This window comes from Talpa europaea, assembly GCF_964194135.1.
Source record: "Talpa europaea genome assembly, chromosome: 10".
In the NCBI taxonomy this organism is placed as follows: Eukaryota; Metazoa; Chordata; class Mammalia; order Eulipotyphla; family Talpidae; genus Talpa; species Talpa europaea.
In genome coordinates, this window is record NC_140077.1 from 65423504 (window position 1) to 65444777 (window position 21274).

Sequence of the window (21274 nt, forward strand, 5' to 3'; positions counted from 1 at the left end):
CTTTGTCAAAGATTAGTTGATGATAAATCTGTGGGTTTATTTCTGGATTTTCTATTCGATTCCATTGGTCTGTATGTCTGTTCTTGTTCCAATACCATGCAGGAACTGGATATTTCTTAAAGACAGATGCTTGTGCTTTTATTACTTAATAAAAATTAATTTTATTATGTGTGTATAACTTATTACCAAAGGTACAGAGATTACAGAAGAGAAAATAGCAGCTCTGGCCCTTGAGCCAATGAGCCTGCCGTGGCACTGTTGTAATGAAGCCAGGGGGCAGTGCCAGCTGTCCATCAGGAAGGAAGGGCCTGGTGAAATTTGAGGAAGCCTGTCAGAAGGCTCTTTACTGAAGACCAGGCACCAGTCCTCATAGACCACCAAGAAGGGGGGAGAAGGTGCAGTGGCACACTATCATTACATGTGCAGCCGTGGTGTGGGGTGGGGGGAATCACCAGGAGCCTGTACTGTGCTTTTCCTAAGCCCCTACATGATGCATTCAACTTGGTGGGTTGATTTGACTCCATGTTTGAGAACTGGGCTGGGAGCCCACAGCCATGAGTGGAAAGGCTGAGCATCTTGCCTGGCAAGTGGCAGGACTGGGCTTCCGTCCTTATGAGGAAACCCTTTGGGGATGGAAGCCAGTGACTGCGGGCAATGGCGGAAGGAACATTACTTTTGATAGGCTCATTTTTTTAATCTTTTGAACTCCGCAGAATTATTACCTAAGCAGAGTGCTGTTCAAAAGAAAAGTAGATAAGTGATGAAAAGAGAATGAATGGGATGAAGAGTGGCGACCCTGGGGTACTAAGTCCCAGAGTGTCCCCTGTTTGCTGTGTGACCAAGGGTGACTTTGCAGGGCTTTAGCTCCTCATTCGCCAGGCTTGTACTAGGCACTCTCCACTGTGGGAATCCCCGAGAAGCTCATCATTTCCTCAAACCATCTCAAAGTTAAGCACAGCTTCAAGGAACTCTGCTGGCTCAGTTCCCATCACTGGAACCTGGACCCCATGCTGGGTCAAGCTATGAGGAGCAGTGGGGGCCCTATAGGGCATGAGGGACCTTGTTGAGCTTCCCAGTACTGGGCACCTATAGGGTGAGTGTTAATGCAACCTGGGTGCAGAAGCCTTGCCTGTCAGTTCCTCCTCATCGGACCAATGACCATCAATATGCACAGCATGTCTGTCAGGAGGGGATTTCAGCTGTGTTTTTTCTGCCTTTCAAATTTTCTTAATCTTGTTATGCTCCTTTAAATTCTTAAAGTTATTTTCCTTTAATATCTTAGCGTCACGGGGAATTCTTTAGTCACTTTAGAAAAAGTTTAAAAACAGAGACCTCCAGGCCTCCCTGGTGGTGCAAGGCGTTAAGATGCAACCTATGAAGCTATCAGCAGCCACTGCAGCACAAGTTCAATCCCCGGCCAGGGAGCAACCCACACGGCATAGCATAGCAGACCTCTCCGGACTCACCCACTGCTCCCTGTCAGCAGTGTCTTTCAGTCTGTCTGCCTGTTCTGTTCCCCACTCTCTCTGGTGAATCCTCTCCGCCCCCAGTACCTCTGGCTTACACCCTAGCTCTTGTATGCATAAATAAATAAATCTTTAAAAACAAACAAACAACAACAACAACAAAAACAGGGACCTCCCTGGTGGCCTAGGGATTAAGTCTCAGTCCTATCACCATGATGACCTGAGTTCTATCCCCAGCCAGGGAGCTAACCCACATGGCGCAGCAGACCTCTCTTATTTTGCCTGCTGTTCCCCTTAGCAGTGTATTTCTGTAGAGTAGATCTGTCTGTTCTGCTCCCCATTTTGTCTCTGGTGAATCCTCTCACCCCCCCATACCTCTGGCCTACACCCCAGTTCTTCCACACAAAATAAATTTTTAAAAAATCTTACAATAAAGGAATAATTCTTTAAAATTATTCCTTTAATAATTTTAAAAAGAGTTTAAAAACAGAGGTAGAGGGCCTTCCTGGTGGTGCAAGGGGTTAAGACACAACCTAAGAAGCTGTCCTCAACCTCTGCAGCACGAGTTTGAGCCCCAGCCAGGGAGCTACCCACATGGTGCAACAGACCTCTCCTATTTTGCCCGCTGCTCCCCTCAGCAGTGTATTTCAGTCAATCTGCCTGTTCTGTTCCCCACTCTGTCTCTGGTGAATCCTCTCACCACTACCCCCACACCTCTGGCCTGCACCCCAGCTCTTGTATGCATAAATAAATAAATCTTAAAAAAAAAAGCATAAGGGCCTCCCCTGGTGGCGCAGTGGTTGAGCCCTGGGTTGCGAGGCTGCCCGCAGCCTCTGCAGCTCCAGTTTGATCCCCGGCCACTGGTGAGGTTCCCACCAAAATAAAAAAAAAAAGCGTAAGTAGAGACCTCCCTCTTAACAGCTCTATCTCGGAGCCTGTTTCTCCATCATCCCCCTAAGGGGATCATAAGTGATCATTTATGAAAACAAGCAGCTTGGTTCCTGAACCTGAATTCAAGTTATGGTGTCACCACTCAGAAGTGGAGTCATCATGCAGCTTCACTCATCAAAAGAGGATGATACCGCTTGACACCCTGAAGGGTTATTTTAGAAGACACACCTCTCCCTCAGAAGCAGGAGGAGACTTAGGGAAGCTTAACTAATAAACAGGGCAGGTCTCCAACTTACTGCTAAAGCGGACAGGCTGCGCCATATTCACCGAGTGGAAATGCATGGGGTCACCGCCCTGGGCCCGTCTCTGCCTTGGATCCGTAGCATCCTTCCCATGGTAAGGACGAGTCTCTCCAGTTACTTCTGAAAGCAAAAAAGGTAAAGGGGCTGTAAACACTGCTCATGCCAGCAACCCTGGATGCTGATGATTTGTGGAAGTCAGGCCACTTGCAGCCTGGGGAGAAACAAGGGGGTAATAGGTGAAATAATAGTTAAGTCATCATAAGTCAGATGGTGATAGAGGAAGCTTCTTTGTGCTGAGCAGGCGTCTCTGTGGTTCAGGGGATAATTCCCATTTCCATCATTTCTTTGCATTTCTCTTCCAATCCAAATGCCCAGAGCTATCACTCATTATTCATTGAGAGTCCACTACATTCCACCAAGGAAATGTACCAGCATAGATACAGGCCTTTGTCAGCAAGAAGGGGTAGGGCTTGACTGAGAGGATGGGTCTGATCCTGAGTGCCATGGGGAGGGGGCAGAGCTAAGATGAGAAACTTACAGACCTCTTAAGGACCACCTCTGACAATAAAGAATGTCCTTCTGAAACCCACAGTGTTTCCCACTTAGGAATAGTCAGCAGAGGTGCAGCTCTCACAGCTGAGCCTACCTAATGTAGAGCACCAATTTCAAGATGCAGACACCCCCAAGCAACCTTATCTCTCCCCTTTCCTCTCAATCTCGGTGCCCTGGGCACTATCCTAAGCATGGTCGGAAGACTCAGTGAACAAAACAGAGGATGGCCCTGGCCCCACTGAGTGAGAGGTCACGCCCTCTTCGACCTTCCTTTTCCATTCCACTGGCTGTGACTGAGATGAGTCCAAACGTGTAATCCAAGCCCAAAACCGATCCCTGACATCTGGGAGAATGCTCCCTGCACACAGATTGTTCTTGGTGCTTTTCTCGCTTCACACTTTCTCACCAAGACTTCAGAACAGTCCCAGCAGTCAAAGTCAGAATGGAAGCTCACAGGAGAAGACATGAAGCAGGGGGGACCCAACATGGTTGACTTGCTACTGAAAAAAACAAGAAAAAGGAAAACATCTTACAGGTGGAAATGTAGGTTCAGAAGTGTTAGAGACTTGCTTTAGAGGAGAAAGGAGGTAGGCCCTCCTCCTCAAAACCCATAGAAGCTCATCTTGCCCACCTCACCGACACATGAAACCCATCACTGCAGATCTCTGCAGGCAGCAAGGGCTCTGTGTGTGTGTGTGTGTGACACACGCATGAGCATGCATGGGCACACACGTGTGTATGTTCTTGTCTTAAAGTGGCTGCCTCCTGCCCTGGTCACCTCTAGGTCCACTGCCTCCCCAGCACAGGCCTCACAATGGGAGCTGAGGGACTGGCTGGAGAGCAAGAGCCTGGAGTCCAGCATCAGAGTCAGGGAAGACAATAGCCTGTTTGCTTCCCCAAAGCATCTGTCTAGAAATGAGGATTACTTGCAAATAAAGGGCAAAAGTAATTCTAACTTGCATCTCTAAAAATTTGAAACTTGCCCAAATGTGGCATTAGGGTCCAGGTGAGATTGTAACCTCTCCAAATGAAGAAGCCAGCAAGACGCAAGTCTCTTTAGTACCCTTAAGTTGTCAGAACACACAACACTTTCCTACTTTATACCCAAACAGGTTTAGAACCATGGTCAAAAAATCAAATGTTGGACCTCCGTGGTGGAAAGGACCTCCTCAACGCTATCACCAGCCACTGGCATGAGTTAAATCCCCAGCCAGAGAGTTAACCCACATGGTGTGACAGACATCTCCTGTCCCACCCACTGCTCCCCTCAGCAGTATATTTCAGTTGATCTGCTTGTTCCGCTCCCCACTCTGTCTCTGGTGAATCCTCTCATCCCCTGCACCTCTGGCCTACATCCTAGTTCTTGTATGTATAAATAAATAAAAAATAAATAAATCTTTTAAAAAATCAAATGTTAGTAAGTCAAGCAATACTTGCTTACCAAACAGATTTCTCACTTCAGAGAACCAGAAAATATAAAATTCCTATAGATACAGGCCTTTGTCAGCAAGACATATATTTGTCATATATTTGTTATTTATTTATTTAGATTCATGTTCTTTAATTGACTCTTTTCTCTCCCATTTAGCACCAGGGTTGCTGCATTTAATGAAAATCTCACTGAGATGAAAGGTTTGCTAGTTGGGTGAGCCCCAGACTGCCATCTTTGTCACAATTCTATCAAGTTTTCAAGAACTATGCATCTAAAATACCAACATTACCACTTTTTTCCATTTTATACCATGCAGATAGCATACAATACATCACAGAGATTAACTGCAAAATAAAGTCCTGTAAGTTCCAAGTTCAAAACCTGCCTCCCTCCTGTTGCTCCTGGGTCCACAAATGTTTTGCCCTCCAATACCATCCATGACAGGAACTGAAGCCACCAGACAATCCCATGACACACTGAAGTTGTGGCCTTGGGTCTCAGCAGATATGGCGGAAGCAGGCTGGTCTGAGCAGGAATCCTCGCACCCTCAGTGACCGTCTAACATAAAAAACTACAAAGAAATCCTGAAATTTACCTCATAGGTTTGTTTTTCATAAAACAGCTGGTTGTAATAATGTTGGAGAACACCCAGAATACCACACTACACATTACTGATTACTTACCCCCAGATTACTTTTCATTAAAAAAAAAAAAAAGTGGGAAAAAAATTTAAAAGGGGTGGGGATTTTTATTAATGGCATCTGGCAGATACTACTTTAAGTGATCAAATTTGTCACCAATAATAGGACAAACTAACCTTGTGCTTCCTGATGTGATACTTCATGACCTGCTAAAGAGTTTTACCAAGCTAGAATCTAATGATGAGTAAACAGACAAAACTGAAGGATATTCTACAAAATAATTGGCTTAGACTTTTCAAATCTGTCAGTGTTACATAAGATCAATAATTGTTTTAAAAGGATGGGGGTTCTTTTTGATTAAGGAACAAAGCAAGGTAGCAAGAAAACATAACATAACTTGGAATCCTGGATTTAAAGGGAAAAAACCTTAAAGACCTTTTTGGGGAGAATTTAAAAAATTTCCAAATGGACTGCATTTAATAGTATTGGAGTAAGTTTCTTGCAAGTCAAAATTGTTTTGTGATTGTGCAGCAAATTGTTTTTGTTCTTAGAAGATAGATGCTTATGTATTTAGGTATAAAATGCCATGATATTTATAACACACTCTCAAAAGGATTCAAAAGAAAACATACATAGAAAAAAAAATACTGTGGCAAGATGTTATCAGTTGGTGAATACAGATAAAAGTTACCAAGAGTTCACTGAATAGCAAATTCTCACATAAATTGTCGATAGGTTCTCTTGAGCCTTTTCTAAAGATCTGATCCTGTTCCCTGCACTTTGTGTGCATAAGCAGCCCTGTTCTTCCCCCACCCAAGCAAGAACATAAGGAGGTCTCTGAGTTGGGGCACACAAGTTCAGTAAAAAGGGAGGACTCTGTACTTAGGAAGTGGAGGGCAGACCCCCAGTTTCTCTTCCTCAAGTAAATTCCCATAACCCCAGGCAGATTGGAACATTCTTCTATGGAAATATCTGCTCAGCTCAAGAAAAAGGTCCAAAAGAGGAGATACTCAATGAAACAGTCCAACCAGTTCACCCTCAGGAAGCCCATATGCACAGAGCTTCAACTCAGGAGACAGGCAAAGACCCCCACCAGAGGAAGCCCCACCAAGGAAAGCACAGAGAGATGACAAATTAAAAACCAAAAACATGCCACTAACTTTCTCAAAGTGAAGGATTATGTTGTAGACATTAAAAAATAATAAGGGACAGACAACACTAATCCCCATACACCAAGAAAAAGCTCTCCAAAAAATGCAAAAAAAGCAGCACCAGTTCATTCCCAGCTGGCCGGCAAGGGTCCCACATGGTGCGGCAGACCTCTCCTGTCTTGCCCGCTGCTCCCCTCAGCAGTGTATTTCTTCAGTCTGCCTGTTCTGTTTCCCGCTCTGTCTCTGGCGAATCCTCTCACCCTCCCGCACATCTGGCCTGTATCCCGGTTCTTGTATAAATAAATAAATCTTAAAAAAATTTTTTTTAATGCAAAAAAAGATAGAAAAATGAAAACTCTTTAAAAGATGTGGTACAAACAGAAACTTCCTAAAAAAAAAAATAAATAAAAAGACAAAGAATAAAACCCAGAGATTGAAAAAACTCAGGATCAGTCCAACCACTTCAATTTCCAATAACAGAAGTTTTAGAAATAGGTAACAGACAAAAGGGAAGAGGAAAAAAATCTAGTAATTCCTTTCTAAACTCGAAATCCTGAGTTTCTAAAATGAAAAAATCTGCTGAGTGACCACAATGTACCAAAAGCCTCAAAACTTTCAGGAAGAAACAAGTTACCTTCCAAGAGCATCTGCAGATTGGAAGTTTATACAATAGAGCACAATCTTCAAAACTACGCAAGAAAATTTGTTCTAGCTTTTAATTTTACTCTCACCAGATCAATCCACTATGAGGGTAAAAATAAAGATATTATCAGACATGCAAACAAGTAATCAAAAACATTCCATGTCCCCTTTCTACAAAAGTTATTGGAGGCAGTATTCTATTTAATGAGAGAATAACCCAAACAGATAAATAAACCACTAAGCCAGAAAACAAAGGATCTAACACAGCAGAGAGGAAGGAGGAATCTACTGATTCTCCCACGCTGATGTGAAGGGAGCCTGGGAGAGGAAAGCCGGGGAGGTGGGCAGCTGGCCAGTCAGCAAGCAGTAAGTCTCACTGGGGTGGTCAGGAGACGGCTGGGGAGGAGATCCCAAAGTAACTCCAGAGGAATACATGAGAGATCTAAAACTGAGGAAAAATTAGGAAAGAGGTCCTGCTAAGGACATTTTTCTTTCTTACTGTAAAATCTTCAGTCACTTTGGAAAAACTTGGTGATTCCTTTCAGATGAAAACATGAACTTAACAATGTGGCCCAGAAACGCCATCCCAAGAGAAATGAAAGCATATGTCCACACAGTCACTTGTATGCTTAATGTTCACAGCAACTTTAGCCACACTAGTTCCAAAGTGAAAGCAATTCAAATGTCCATCAAATAACGAGTGGACATGCAAAATGTGATTCACCCATACAATAGAATATTTGGTCAAGAAAGGAACAAATGACTCATACATACCACAACATGGATGAACCTCAAAAACATTATGCTAAGGGAACAAAAAGATGGGAAACTGCATGCTTCATTTTCTGTAATGTATCCAGAAAAAGCAAATCTATGAGACCCAGAGAATAAAGTAGTGTTTGCCTGGAACTGGGGAAGGGAGGGAATGTCTGACAGTAGTAACTGAAAATGGACAGAGGGATATTTTGGGGTTGATGGACATATTCTAAATTTGACTGTGGTAATGGTTGCAGAACTCAGTAAACTTACCAAAAATCAGTGATTCACTTTTAAAACTGAAACAGGCTGCTTGCTGCTACTGTGGGGCATAAATGGGTTTAGGGCTGGCTTGGTGGTACATTCAGTTTGCTGGCGCCAACCCTGGTGCTGGTAGCAGCGGCCTGGCACAGGGCCACTAGGATGAGTGTCCCACCCAGCCGCAGATTCCCTGAGTGCACCAAGAACAAGTTGCCAAGTCCTGACTTCACTGTAGATCGGGTCTGGCTGCCCAGGCCAGGGTCTTGCTTTTGACGTGGCACTAGAATTTAAAAATGGACCAGTCTGAGTGCAGCCTGACTGGTACCAATCAGACAGCTGGAATGGTAAATAGGTCAATCAGGCTTGACAGGCAGGGATAGAAGCTGAGGCTCCAGAAGACTAAGATTCATTCAGATTCATCCAGACTTTCTGAGAACTTCATAGACCTCTACATCTGATCTCTGTTTCTAACTGCAGCCTAACCACTGCTCCTGCCTGCCTCTGATGTCACCTGCTGATTGGCACTGTTAACCTGTGCCTGCTGGCCCGGGCCTGGCATACCTGTATCTCACCTGTGGCTATTAACCTGTGCTTGACCACCTCTGAAAGCTGGCTACTATTTCTGATCCTCCACATCATCTCCTGGTGACAACACTGGTACTGCCTGGTTCAGTGTCAAGCACTTGCCAACCGGGCCTTCGAATAGGTGTTGCTGGCTGCTGCAATGCCACACCTCTGGCTGCCACCGTAAGCTGAATCTTGGTTCACCACTTCCTGGCATGCCATTGACTCCAGACTCTCAAAGGGATGGCACCATCTTGAATGAGTGGCCCTTGTTTGGGACTACTCAACACAGAAGACACTATCTGGGGTGAGACAGATAGCCATTTGTGGCCTTAAAAACGCTTTCCTTTTCCCAACCTCTTCTTTGTTAATAAACCATGTTGTTGTTGCACCCTGAGCCTGAGTGGGCTTGCAATTGAGAGCACATGGGTGAGAATCCACAGTGACCTGTCCCTTGTCTTGGCACTGTTAAAGTTTACTGTTTCAAACCAGTAAATTTAAAAAATTTTAAAAACCTAATATAAGACACAATGGCTTTAAAAAAATTAATTAAAAGAAAAAAAAGCTACTGTGGATGATCCTTGAAAACATGAGAACGAAAAGAAGCCAGAGCCGAAAGACTGCATATTTTATGATTCCATTTCTGTGAAATGTGCAGAAGAGGCAAATTCAGTGGTTGCTTAGGGCTCAGGCGTGAGAAAAACAGAGTGCCAGCTAATGGGTACTGGTTTGATTTGGGGGTGGCAAAAATGTTCTAAATTGATTCTGGTGAAAGTCGCACAATTCTGAATAGTCTGAAAACCATTTTTAATGGGTGAATTGCATGGAATGCAAATTACATCTCTACAGTTGGTAACAAAACAAAAAAGATGATGACAACGGCGAACTTTGAGGTAAAAACAAAATGTTGTGCCAGCAAAACAGAAATAGAATCATTTCCATGGTCAGTTACTGAGAGAAAAACTCTGGAAATAAAGAGAGGGAGGGGCAAGAGTCGGCCACCCTTTTTGGAGAGAATCAATAGAGAATGCCCAAAACCATGAAATTTAGATACACAAAAATAAATACCAAATGAAATAGCTAAAATAATTTTAAGTATTTTCTTCTGAGAGGCCCTAGTGGAGTTTTTATTAAAAAAAAAAAAAAAGAAGTCTCACAGAATTATTTGCAAATTCAAATTGTGTGTAAAAATTAAAGCTAAAACTAAAATTTTAAATCACATCCTCTACAGAGCCAAGTGACGCTGCCCCCCAAATTCCCTCACACCAGTGCTGCTGAGACTCTAATGTCATTCTGATTCCTGGCCCTACCATTTTAACTTGTGTTTTTCCTCTTTGGAGGTTTTGATGTTCTCTGTATTCCTGACATTCTGCAATTTCACAGGGAGATATCTTACCTAGCTCTTTTAAAAAATATTGTGCCCTTCTAAGTAAAAAGTATATGACTTTTTTTTTTTTTTAAGATTTATTTATTTATTTATGTAAGCACCAGGTACAGTCAGAAGCGTGGGAAGGCGAGAGAACCCACCAGAGTCAGAGAGGAGAGCAGCGGGCACTGCAGGAGAGGTCTGTGCGCCATGTGGGACCCTCGCCCAGCGGCCGCTGGGGATCCAACTGGCGCTGCCCAGACTGCAGGGAGCCTCGTAACCCAGGGCTCAACCGCTGTGCCACCGGGAAGGCCCTTCTTTCTTTTAAAAAAAAAGATTTATTTATTTATGCATAAAAGAGAGGGCACAGGCCAGAGATGCGGGGGGTGAGAGGATTCACCAGAGACAGAGCAGGGAGCAGAACAGGCAGACTGACCAAAACACACTGCTGAGAGGACCAGTGGGAGAGTCAGGAGAGGCCCGTTGTGCCATGTGGGCCGCCCCCTGGCCAGCCGGGGATCAAACTCTTGCCGCGGACCACTTCACAGTGTGGCGGCACTCAACACCCTGCGCCACCAGGGAGGCCCAGTATACCACTTCTTGAATAACTTCCTCCCCTCCCTTTTTTTTTTCTTTTATCTTTGTTAAAAGAAGTCTTTGATTAATTAGATATTAGATGTTCTGGATTAATTTTGCTTTGGGTATTTTTTTTTTTTCATCTTTAAGAGCCCTTTATGGCTCAGCTGTTCCCTTACACAGCCTTCTGTTTGTTTAGAAGAAAGAGAGAATGCCTGTTCAGTGGCAAAATATATACAACACAAAATTTTGGTCGCTTTCAAGTACACAATTCAGAAACCTTGCTCTTAACTTTTCTGAGTACATATCCAGAAGTGGGGTGCTGGATCATATAGTAGTTCTACTTTTAATTTTTTGAGGGACTACCATAGTACTTTCCATAGCAGTGGAATCATTTTACATTTTCAAATTCTCCACACCTCATCAACACTTGCTATTTTCTAATTGGTTTTGTTTTAATAGCAGTCATACTGATGTGTTGGAGGTGATACTTCATTATGATTTTAACTTGCACTTCTCTAATGATTAGTGATACTGAGCATCTTTTCGTGTGCTTTTTGGCCATCCATATATCTTCTTTGGAGAAATTCAAGTCCTTTGTCCATTTATTTTATTGAATTATTTTTTGCTGTAGACATTCCATATATGTTCTAAGTATTAGCCCATTTACTACATATGATTTGCAAATATTTTTCCCACTCAACAGGTTGTGGCTTTATCACAGAATGTTTCTATCAATGCACAGAAGTTTTTTAAATTTTGATGTAGCCCTATTTATCTATTTTTGTTGCCTGTATTTTGGGTGTCACATATAAGAAATCACTGCCAAATTCAACGTCTTAAGGTTTTTCTTCCATGTTTTCTTCTAAGAGTTTTATAGTTCTAGCTCTTACATGTAGGTCCTTGATCCATTTTGAATTATTTTTACCTTTATTCTTTTGCATGTGGTTGAGAAGACCACCACCACTGAATGGTCTTGATACTAAAAACAGTGCCATGGTGGGGTTCTATATAGAACACTGTCTATGGGTTCTCTCACTTATGCACTGACAATTTCAAGACACCACACAAGCTCAAGGTGCAACAATGGGGTTTACTGAAAAACAGGAGATTGGGCAAAAAAATTTCTAAAGGCCACAATGTGGCCAACTGTCTCACCCCAGATCGTGTCCCAAGTATCTAGTAGTGCAAAACAAAGGCTGCTCGCCCAAGAATGGTGCCACCCCTTAGACAAGGGCCTGAAGCTGGTGGCACACTGGCAAGCAGTGGAACAGGATCCAACTCACAGGGATAACTGGAGATGATCAGTGGGGGCAGGGGACAGGGAGTTGCTGAAGTAACACTGCAGCACCCAACAGCAATAGTCTAAAGGCCAGGCTGGACCAGCATCAGATGCTGGACCAGAAGTGCCAGGCTCAACAGTATTAGGAGGTGGTGCTGGATGATCAGAAACAGTGAACAGCTCTCAAAGTTGGCTGGATGTAGAGGGCCGGCCACTAGTCAGCAATGCTGGTTTAAGTAGTCGGAAATGACAGTCAGCACTGGTTACCAGGAGGCAGTGTCAGAGACACTGTGTCAGAGAAGGGAAGGCTCTCCAGCAGGCTTTGGGGCAACTGAAGGAGTAATCAGAATTAGGATGAAAACTAGGGGGAGGAGGTACTATTCAAATGGCTCTTTGTGAGCTGTTGGGTTACACCTAATAGCAAATGCTCATTGAGACACCAGGTCCAAGCCAAAAGTGCTCCTTGTAGGTGATGTTAGAGGTAGGGCTGGAGGCAGGTACAGCAGCTGGGTCTCTGTGAAGGTCTATGGAGATCTGGAAGTCTGTGAAGGTCATGGAATCTGTGATGATCTACAAAGTTGTGGAGGTCATCTGCTGAATCCTCTTCTGAAGCCATCTGATAAATCCTCTTTTGAGGCTATCTGCTGAATCAATTCAAGCTGGCTCCTGCCCTGCTTCTATCCTCTTGGTCCCTGCCTTACAATCCTGATTGGACCACTTTTCAATCCTGTTTAATTGGTGCCAGTTAAGAATCAATCAGTTCATTCTATTGTCAATTTGCATAATGGACTCAAAGTCTTAAATGGCACTGGAGAGCTACAACCTAGTTTGTCCATTGGGCTTGAACCTGATTGGTCCATGCATGATCCTGTTGCCAAATTCATAAAGGAAAACCCTGGGAGCCTGTGCTGCCCTGACCTGCACTGAGATTGGGGCAGACTTGTGTGCTGCTTGGCTCCAGGGAGCCACAGCCAGAGCCAGCCTCAGTGGGAACAAAGGCACACTGCACCTGGCAGGTCCAGGTTTAACAATGCTGGGGGCTGGGCCATGCAGCTGCAGTGGGACCCATGTGGGAGTCTGCCCCATGCACCATAGGTTTTTCTATCTGCAGCTTCAGGGATTTATAGAGCCGGAGCTGCCTCTATGAGACCTGATGCTCCTCCCAGCAGCTCCAACCAGAAGCCGTGGGACTCCAGGGTTGCCTCTGCTGCTGGAGACCAGTCTGGGGCTGGTCTGCGCTGGGAGGGGGCAACCACCATACTACCACCATGCTGGGGGCAGCATGATGAGTGTGAGGAACACCACCACTGCTGTGTCTGCCACTTTAGACACAGGGTTGCATAAAGCTTGTTGCCCCTTGGTCTCTAGGCACCACAGGATCCTGTTTCAGTACCCTTTAATAAACTAATTTGACTATATACGTTAAGACTTATTTTGGGGTTTTCTATTTTATTTCATTGGTCTATATCTGTCTTTATGCTAGTACCACACCATATTGATTACTGTAGATTTTAGTAAGTTTTGAAACCACACTATATTGATTACTGTAGATTTTAGTAAGTTTTGAGGTTTCCCAAAACTTTATTCTTCAAGAATGTTTTGCTTATTTGAAGTCCTTGGGTATTTCATAACAATTTTAAGGATGGAGTTTTTTATTGCAGCAAAAAAAGTTGTCAAATTGATAGGGAATGCACCAAATCTGTAGATTTGATAGCACTGACATCTTTCTAAATCTCCCAATTCATGAACACAGACATCTTTTCACTTATTTGTGTCTCCTTTAATCTCTTTCAGTAATATTTTGTAGTTTTCAGTGTACAAGTCTTTTGCTTCCTTGGTTAAGTTTACTCCAAAATGTATTCATTTTAACTGTTTCCTTAATACCTTTTTGGGGTTGCTAATCATTAGTGTATAGAAACATAACTGATAATGATGTGCTGGATTTGTGCACTGCAACTTTGATGAATTCTTTTATAAATTCTAACAGGTGTGTGTGTGTAATCTTTAGTGTTTTCTATATATACAAACATGTCACTTGTGAACAGATAATTTTATTCCCTTTCCAATTTTGACACCTAGAACGTTTTCAGTCTTTTACTGTATGATGTTAAGCTGAGGGGTTTTCATATACGGCCTTTATTATATTGAGGTAGTTTCCTTCTATTTCTAGTTTTCTCCTAGCTTATCATGAAAAAATGTTTAATTTTGTTAAATGCTTTGTCTGCATTTATAAGATCTAACCCTTTCCCCGCCCTGACATTCTGTTCATGTACTGTATTAATTTTTGTTTGTTACACCATCCTTGCATTCCAATATTAAATTTATTTGATTACAGTGTATAAATTTTTCAATGTGCTATTAACTGTTTGCTAGTATTTTGTTCAGGAAGTTCTCATTAGTGTTCATGGGATATTAGTTTGCAATATTCTTTTATCAGATTGTGAATTTCTAAGAATAATCTGTCCATTTCATCTAGGTTATATAATTTGTTAGCATACAATTCTTAAAATTCTTGTGGTTTCTGTAAAATTGGTAGTGATGTCTCAAGTTTCATTTCTTACTCTACTTAAGTGAGCCTTTTAGCGTTAGTCAGTCTAGCTAAAGATTTGTCAAAGATTGGTTTTATTGATTTTCCCTTGCTTTTCAGTTTTGTGTTCATTTGTTTTTTTTTAAAGATTCATTTATTTATGCATACAAGAACCGGGGTACAGGCCAGATGTGCGGGGCATGGAAGATTTACCAGAGACATAGTAGGGAACAGAACAGGCAGAATGACTGAAATACACTGCTGAGGGGAGCAGTGGGTGAGTCAGGAGAGGTCTGTTGTGCCATGTGGATAGCTCCCTGGCTGGGATTCAAACTCGTGCTGCAGTGGCTGTGTCTTAACCCCTTGCGCCACTAGGGAGGCCCTGTGTTCATCTGTTTTAATCTTTAAATTTTCTTTCTTTTGCTAGCTTCAAGTTCAACTTATTCTTTTTTCTAATTTCAGGTATAAAACTAGGTTTGTTAGGTTTTGTTTGTTTGTTTTACATTTTAAAAGGACAGGGTTTTTTTGTTGTTGTTGTTTTTAAAAGATCCATCCATTCATGCACATAGGAATTTGGGTACAGGCCGGCGGTGTGTGTGTGGGGGGTGAGAGGATTCACCAGAGACTGAGTGGGGAGCAGAACAGGCACATCTACTGAAATACACTGCTGAGGGGAGCAGCGGGCAAGGCAGGAGAGGTCTACTGCGTCATGGGGGCAGCTCCCCAGCCAGGGATTGTGCTGCAGAGGCTGTGGAGAGCCCCACAGTGCTGCGCCTAACCCCCTGCACCACCAGAGGGGCCCTTAAAATAACAGGTTTATTAGGAAAAGGAGAAAAAGAGGAACCCGTGTAGTCACAGGCAGGCAGGAGAGCCGCCTCTTGCCAGTGCAGAAATTGTACTGGGATCTGATTTTTTTAAAAATGTAAACATTTATAGCTATACACTTCCCTCTTAGCACTGTTTTTGTTACATCCTGTAAGTTTTGCTATGTTGTCTTTTCATTTTAATCTGTCAAGTTATCTAATTTTCTTTATGATTTATTCTTGACCTATGATTATTTAAGTGTATTGCTGATCTTCCCATATTAATTTATAAATTGTCCAGTTTTCCTCCTTATTGTCAATTTCTACTTTCAGTCCATTGTGATTTGAAAACATACTTTGTCTGATAATCAGTCTTTTAAATTTATTACGATTTTTTTAATGGCCTAACATATAGTCTATACTGGAAAATGTTTCATGTACACTTGAAAAAAAGGTTCTGCTGTTGTTGAGTGAGCTTTTTAATTCCTTAAGGCTCTATTCATCTTTCTTCATTGTTTTTGTTGTGAAGACTCAATTTTATTATTTTTTAAAAGATTTATTTATGCATAGAAAAACTGGGGTGTAGGCCAGAGGTGCGGGGATTGAGAGGATTCACCATAGACAGAGTGGGGAGCAGAAATGAAAGTACTTGAAAGTGAGCAGTGGCCAAGATAAGAGAGGTCTGCAGCACCATGTGGTTTAGCATCCTGACTGGGGATGGAACTCAGGCCATTGTGGAGACAGTGCTGAGACTTAACCCCTAGGCCACAAGGAAGGCCCTGGCTCAGTAATTTTAAAAGTTCTTTTTCAAGTTCAATCTTCTCTGCTTGTTCAAGTCCTCAAGTGAATTTTTCAATTCAGTCATTGTATTTGTTTGGTTTCTTTTCATAACTTACTTTTCTTTGTTGATATACCGTTTTGCTCACATATTATTTTCCTGCTTTTCTTTAGCTACATATGTATACCTTAGGTATTGAGTATGTCTGATACCTGTTGTTTCTTCAGGAATGATTTCTGCCATTAATTTTCTTCCTTTAAATGGGCCATTCTCATGTTTGGGTTCCTCATGATTTTGTTCAAAATTAGATGTTTTGAGAGAAAAAAATCCTATACTGTCAAAAAATCAACAAGGGTGTAAAAACAATGGTACTTCATTAAAAAAAACAATGATAAGGTGCATTGGTGGTTCAGTGGTAGAATTCTCGCCTGCCAAAAAAACAATGATAAAGCTAGGAGTCTGAAAAAAGTCACTTCTTCCAATATTTGAAGACAGGCTCTGCACTGGGGAAGAACTTCAGTAATAAGCAGGATTTGTTCTGAGCCTTGGGATGAGCACAAAGTGAAGGCTTAAGGTGTTCTCAGGTCTTTACCGCACATGCATCTTCCCTGGCCTGTGTGTCAACTTAAAAAAAAAAATTCTGGGCCTCCCCTGGTGGCACAGCAGTTGAGCGCTGGGCTGCGAGGCTGCCCGCAGCCTCTGCAGCGCCGGTTCGTGCCCCGGCCGCTGGCAAGGGTACCACAAAAAAAAAAAAAAAATATATATATATATATATATATGTATATATGGCTGCTTTTAAATGTTTTAATTTCCCAGATTACACCTTGCTTCTCAGGACCTTAGAAATTCTACTGCATACTTCCACACAATATACCTACCCCCTTCCCCCAAACATCTGCAGTCTACAATCTGCTGTTTTTACCTCTCTGAACTCCAAGTCACATTACTAGAACAAAATCAGTCCCCTCAAACAGCTCTTACATGTTAAAATGTTGCAAATAAGATCCTACCTCCCTCCTGTTGGAGGCAGGGAATTTGGAATTGGGCTGTAGCTTCCCTCAGACCTTGCTGTGCCAAAGAGGGTACGGTGCACAGGGAACTAAAAATGCCAAGAAATATCCTATCCTTTTGAATGTGGCTTTTACTTGACTGGTGTTTATATTGGTGCTGTAGACTGCTTTCCAGAGCCCCCATAAAGTTATTTTAGTCAGACGCTAGTGCTTTTTTTTTTTTTTTTTTTTTTGGTGGGACCCTCGCCAGCGGCCGGGGAACGAACCAGCACTGCAGAGGCTGCGGGCAGCCTCGCAGCCCAGCGCTCAACTGCTGTACCGCCAGGGGAGGCCCCTCTAGTACTTTTTTAATGTATACCTGGGGAAATACATAAGGGTCTAGTTCCCTAGACGGTCATTTTGATTATGTCAGACTATATTTTCAAAGTGTTCTTTCACCTCCTTAATTAACCTATACTGAGGAATAATTATGCACCATGTTCTAAGTACTCATGTGCTACAACCCGCAAACTAGGCACTACTATTTTCCACATCTGAGAGATAACAACAATGGAAGTTCAATAAGTGCCTTGCCCACCGGGCCATGGTCACTAAGGTATAGGAAAGGAACCAAATCCCAGTCACTTGGTTCCAAGGCCTCTCATTTAATCACTTTCATACATGGAAAAGGTGGTGACCTCAAGTCTTTTTATTCCGGTCTTTTCAGTTAAAATGCTTTGTCCGGAGTCTGGTGAGTATTCATAGTGGATGCTTTCATCCAAAGTCCGGAGAATACTGGCTGACTTTCAGGTTTAAAGGAAGTCAGTCCATCTTGCCAGTGGACTGGGTGATAGTAGTGTTCAGGCTAAAAAGTGCCAAGGTCACTGTCTGTGGGTTCTCACCCAAGTGCACACAATTGCAAGACACTACACAGGCTCAGAGTACAAAAATGGGGTTTATTAACAAACAGGAGATTGGGGAAAAGGAAAGCCACAAGTGGCCAGCTGTCTCACCCCAGAAAGTGTCCACTGTGTCCAGTAGCCAAAACAAAGTCTGCTCATGCAAGATGGCACTGTCCCTTCAATGAGAGCCTGGAACTGGTGGCAGACCAGTAAGCAGTGGACCAGGATCCAACTCATGGGAGCAGCTGGAGGTGCTCACAGGTGGGGCTGCCAAGGTAACACTGCAGCAGCCCACAGCAACAATTTGAAGGTCAAGCTGGACAGCACCAGATGGACTGGATAGTGCCAGACTCAACAGCACCAGGAGGCAGCTGGATAATCAGAAGTGGTGGATAGCTTTCAGAGGTAGCCCAACACAGGTCTGCAGTACCAGTCACTGGTCAACAGTGCCGATCAGCAATGGTCAATGATGCCAATCGTATGGGTTACCAGGAGGCAGTGTCAGAGACACCAGTGTTATAGTTCTTCGTGAAATGTTGGCACACACCAACAGTGAAGAGCTCTTTTAAGAGACACTGGGTCCAGGCCAATGGTTGAAAGTGATGTCAGTGGTAGGGCCGAAGGCAGGTGCAGCGGTTGGGTCTCTACGAAGGTCTACTGAAGTCTGGGGAGTTCTGCAAAGTTCTGCGACGGTCTGGAAGTCTGTGGAGGTTATCTGCTGAATCCTCTTCTGAAGACATCTGCTGAATGAATTCAAGCTCCATACTGCCTTATTTTTAGCCTCTTCAGGATCCCTGACTTACAATCCTGACTGGACCACTTTTTAATCCTGTTGATTAGTGCTGGTCAAGCACCAATCAGCTCACTCCATTTTCAATTTGCATAATGGACTCAAAGACTTGAACCTGATTGGTCCATTCAGGATCCTGGTGTCAGATTTAAAAGAGAACCCCCCCCCACCCCCTCACCCGGCCCCAGAGCTTGCCTAGACCCAACCTGAACTGAGGTCAGTGCAGGCTCATGGTCAGTGGGTTCTTGGGAACCACAGTTGGAGCCAGCCTCAGTGGAATCAAGAGGCACACTGTAGCTGGTACCCATCAGTGCTGGGGGCCCTGCAGCAGTGCTGGGACATGGGTTCCAGTGGCTACAGGGCAAGCTGCTGTTCAGAGCCTGTCATGTTGTCCCAGCCTACTGTGGGCCTCTCTTCCTGAGGTTCAAGGAGTCTGCAGCACTGGAGTTGCCCCTGCCCCAGCAGGGCCCAACACCCCTCCCAGTAGCCCTGAACCAGGAGCCACAGTTCAGAGACTCTCCTGGTTCAGAGACTTGGGGATTACCTCCTTTGTTGGAGCCCAGGGACTGGTTTGCTCTGAGGCAGGGAAATTGCCACTGCCCATGGAAGAGTGACCTCGGTGCTGCCCGCAGGCAGTGCACACTGGAGCTGGCTGCCAAGCAGGCCCAGCTGCTGAGCCCCAGTGGGGCTACTTGTGCTAGAGGGGCAGGAAAATGCCTACTGCCACTGCTGTGGCCTTTCAGAGCAGCAATGCAGTGGCCTGTTTGCTACACGCACTGGGAGCCAGGGGAGGGGCTGCCCACAGGTGGTGGCACCTGGAGTAGCCACCGCCTGGAGTAGCCTGGGTGGGGTTCTGCCAACAAAGCCAGCATGCCCCACCGCTTAAGTGACAAGGCCACTGTTTCCAGGTGAGCAACATGATGGGGGACCATCAGTGGGAGAACTAGTCTTTTAATTGGGGACCCTTCATTATGTTGATATCTCTTCTACTTCTCCCATGAAGCAACAATTTCATCAGGAAAAACTAATTTCCCGCTGGAGAAACAGACCTCACGGCTGGTGTTTGGGAATAGGGTAGAAAATATGGTTGAGAGCCTCGCATGTCCCAATAGAAAATTTCTCTCAATTCATCTACTTTCCACTTCCGTGGTCCTCTCTGCTGTGCCGGTCCAAAGCCTGGGGAATGCCATGGTCATGGGTCCTCAACTGGGCCTTTTAACTGCAAGATATGACTCAGGCTCAAGGTGTAACAACAGGTTTTGTAACAGATGGAAATTGGGGAAAAGGAGTTTTTAAGGCCACAAATGTCTGGCTCTCTACCCCAGATAGTGACCACAGTATTCCAAATCAAAAGTGAAGAAGGGTCAAAAGATGGTGTCATCCCTCTGACAAAAGCTTGGAGCAGGTTGGCACACCAGTAAGCAGTGGACTAGCATCCAACTCATGCTGGAAGCTGGAGTTAATCACAGATGGTGCTGCTAAGATGGCACACAGCAGCCAGCAACACCTATCCAGAGGCCAGGCTGGGCAGCACCAAATGCTGGACTGGACAGTGTTGGAGGCAACAATACTAGGAGATGGTACCAAATGCTCAGAAGCAGTGGATAGCTCTTAGAGATGGCTTGACACAGGTCAGCAGGAATCAGTCCCAGAGGACCAGGCACCAGAGTGTTACAACTGTTAGGGATGGCAAGCATTGTTCAATGGTGCCAGTCAGGAGGCAATGTGGGAGGCAGGGTTGGAGGTCTGACACAAAAGTCTGGGAGGTCTACAGAGGTCTTTCCAGGAAAGGGTCCAGATGAGTCTGTCAGAAGCCCTCTGAAAACTCTGAGTCAAATCCCCTACAGGTGGCGGGAGTGCAAACTGGTCCAACCACTGTGGAGAGCTGTGTGGAGATTTCTGGACCTACTAAACATAGAGCTTCCATATGATCCAGCAATTCTACTCCTAGGTATTTACCCAAAGGACACAGAAACATCAATTCCAAAGAACACCTGCACCCCTATGTTTATAGCAGCACTGTTTACAATAGCTAAGCTTTGGAAACAACCCAAATGCCCAAAAATAGATGACTGGATCAAGAAGATGTGGTACATATATACCATGGAATATTACTCAGCATTCAAAAAAAGATGAACACATGCAATTTGCAGCAACATGGATGGCGCTGGAAGGGATCATGCTCAGCGAAATAAGCCAGAAAGAAAAAGAAAAATACCGGATGGTCTCACTCATAGCAGGAATCTAGAAAACTTAAATAAGGGACCAGGAAAATGAATAACTATAAGAAAGTGAAAATCAAAATCAACAAAAAACTATGAACCAGAGACACTTTTAGGGGGGCGGGGGCGGGAGGGGAGGGATTGGGGTCAGAATGGGGGGGCTGCAATTGTATGGGGAATATAAAAATAAAATTTATTATTAAAAAAAAAAACAAAAAAAATAAATCCCCTACAGGGTAGCAGCCTTTCAAGCCTGACCGGTGCATTTACAATTCCAGCGCAATTTCTAAAACTTGACTGGTCCTGGTCAAGCTTGAACCTGAATGGTCCATTTTCAATTCCAGTGTGATGAAACCTGACCTGTGCTGAGGCTGGGCGGTC

At 43.9% G+C, this 21274-nt stretch overlaps 1 protein-coding gene across 4 annotated transcripts in view; it reads right to left on the reverse strand.

The window, feature by feature from the left end:
* Positions 1-21274, reverse strand: part of DGCR2 (DiGeorge syndrome critical region gene 2) — a gene marked incomplete at both ends in the record, with an annotated part of 74053 nt that overhangs the window by 18549 nt on the left and 34230 nt on the right. For all 4 annotated transcript variants that reach the window (XM_084244918.1, XM_084244919.1, XM_084244916.1 and 1 more), the window contains one exon: positions 2654-2779. In XM_084244918.1, coding sequence (XP_084101044.1) covers positions 2654-2779 — 126 coding nt within the window. The remainder of the gene's footprint in view (positions 1-2653; positions 2780-21274) is intronic.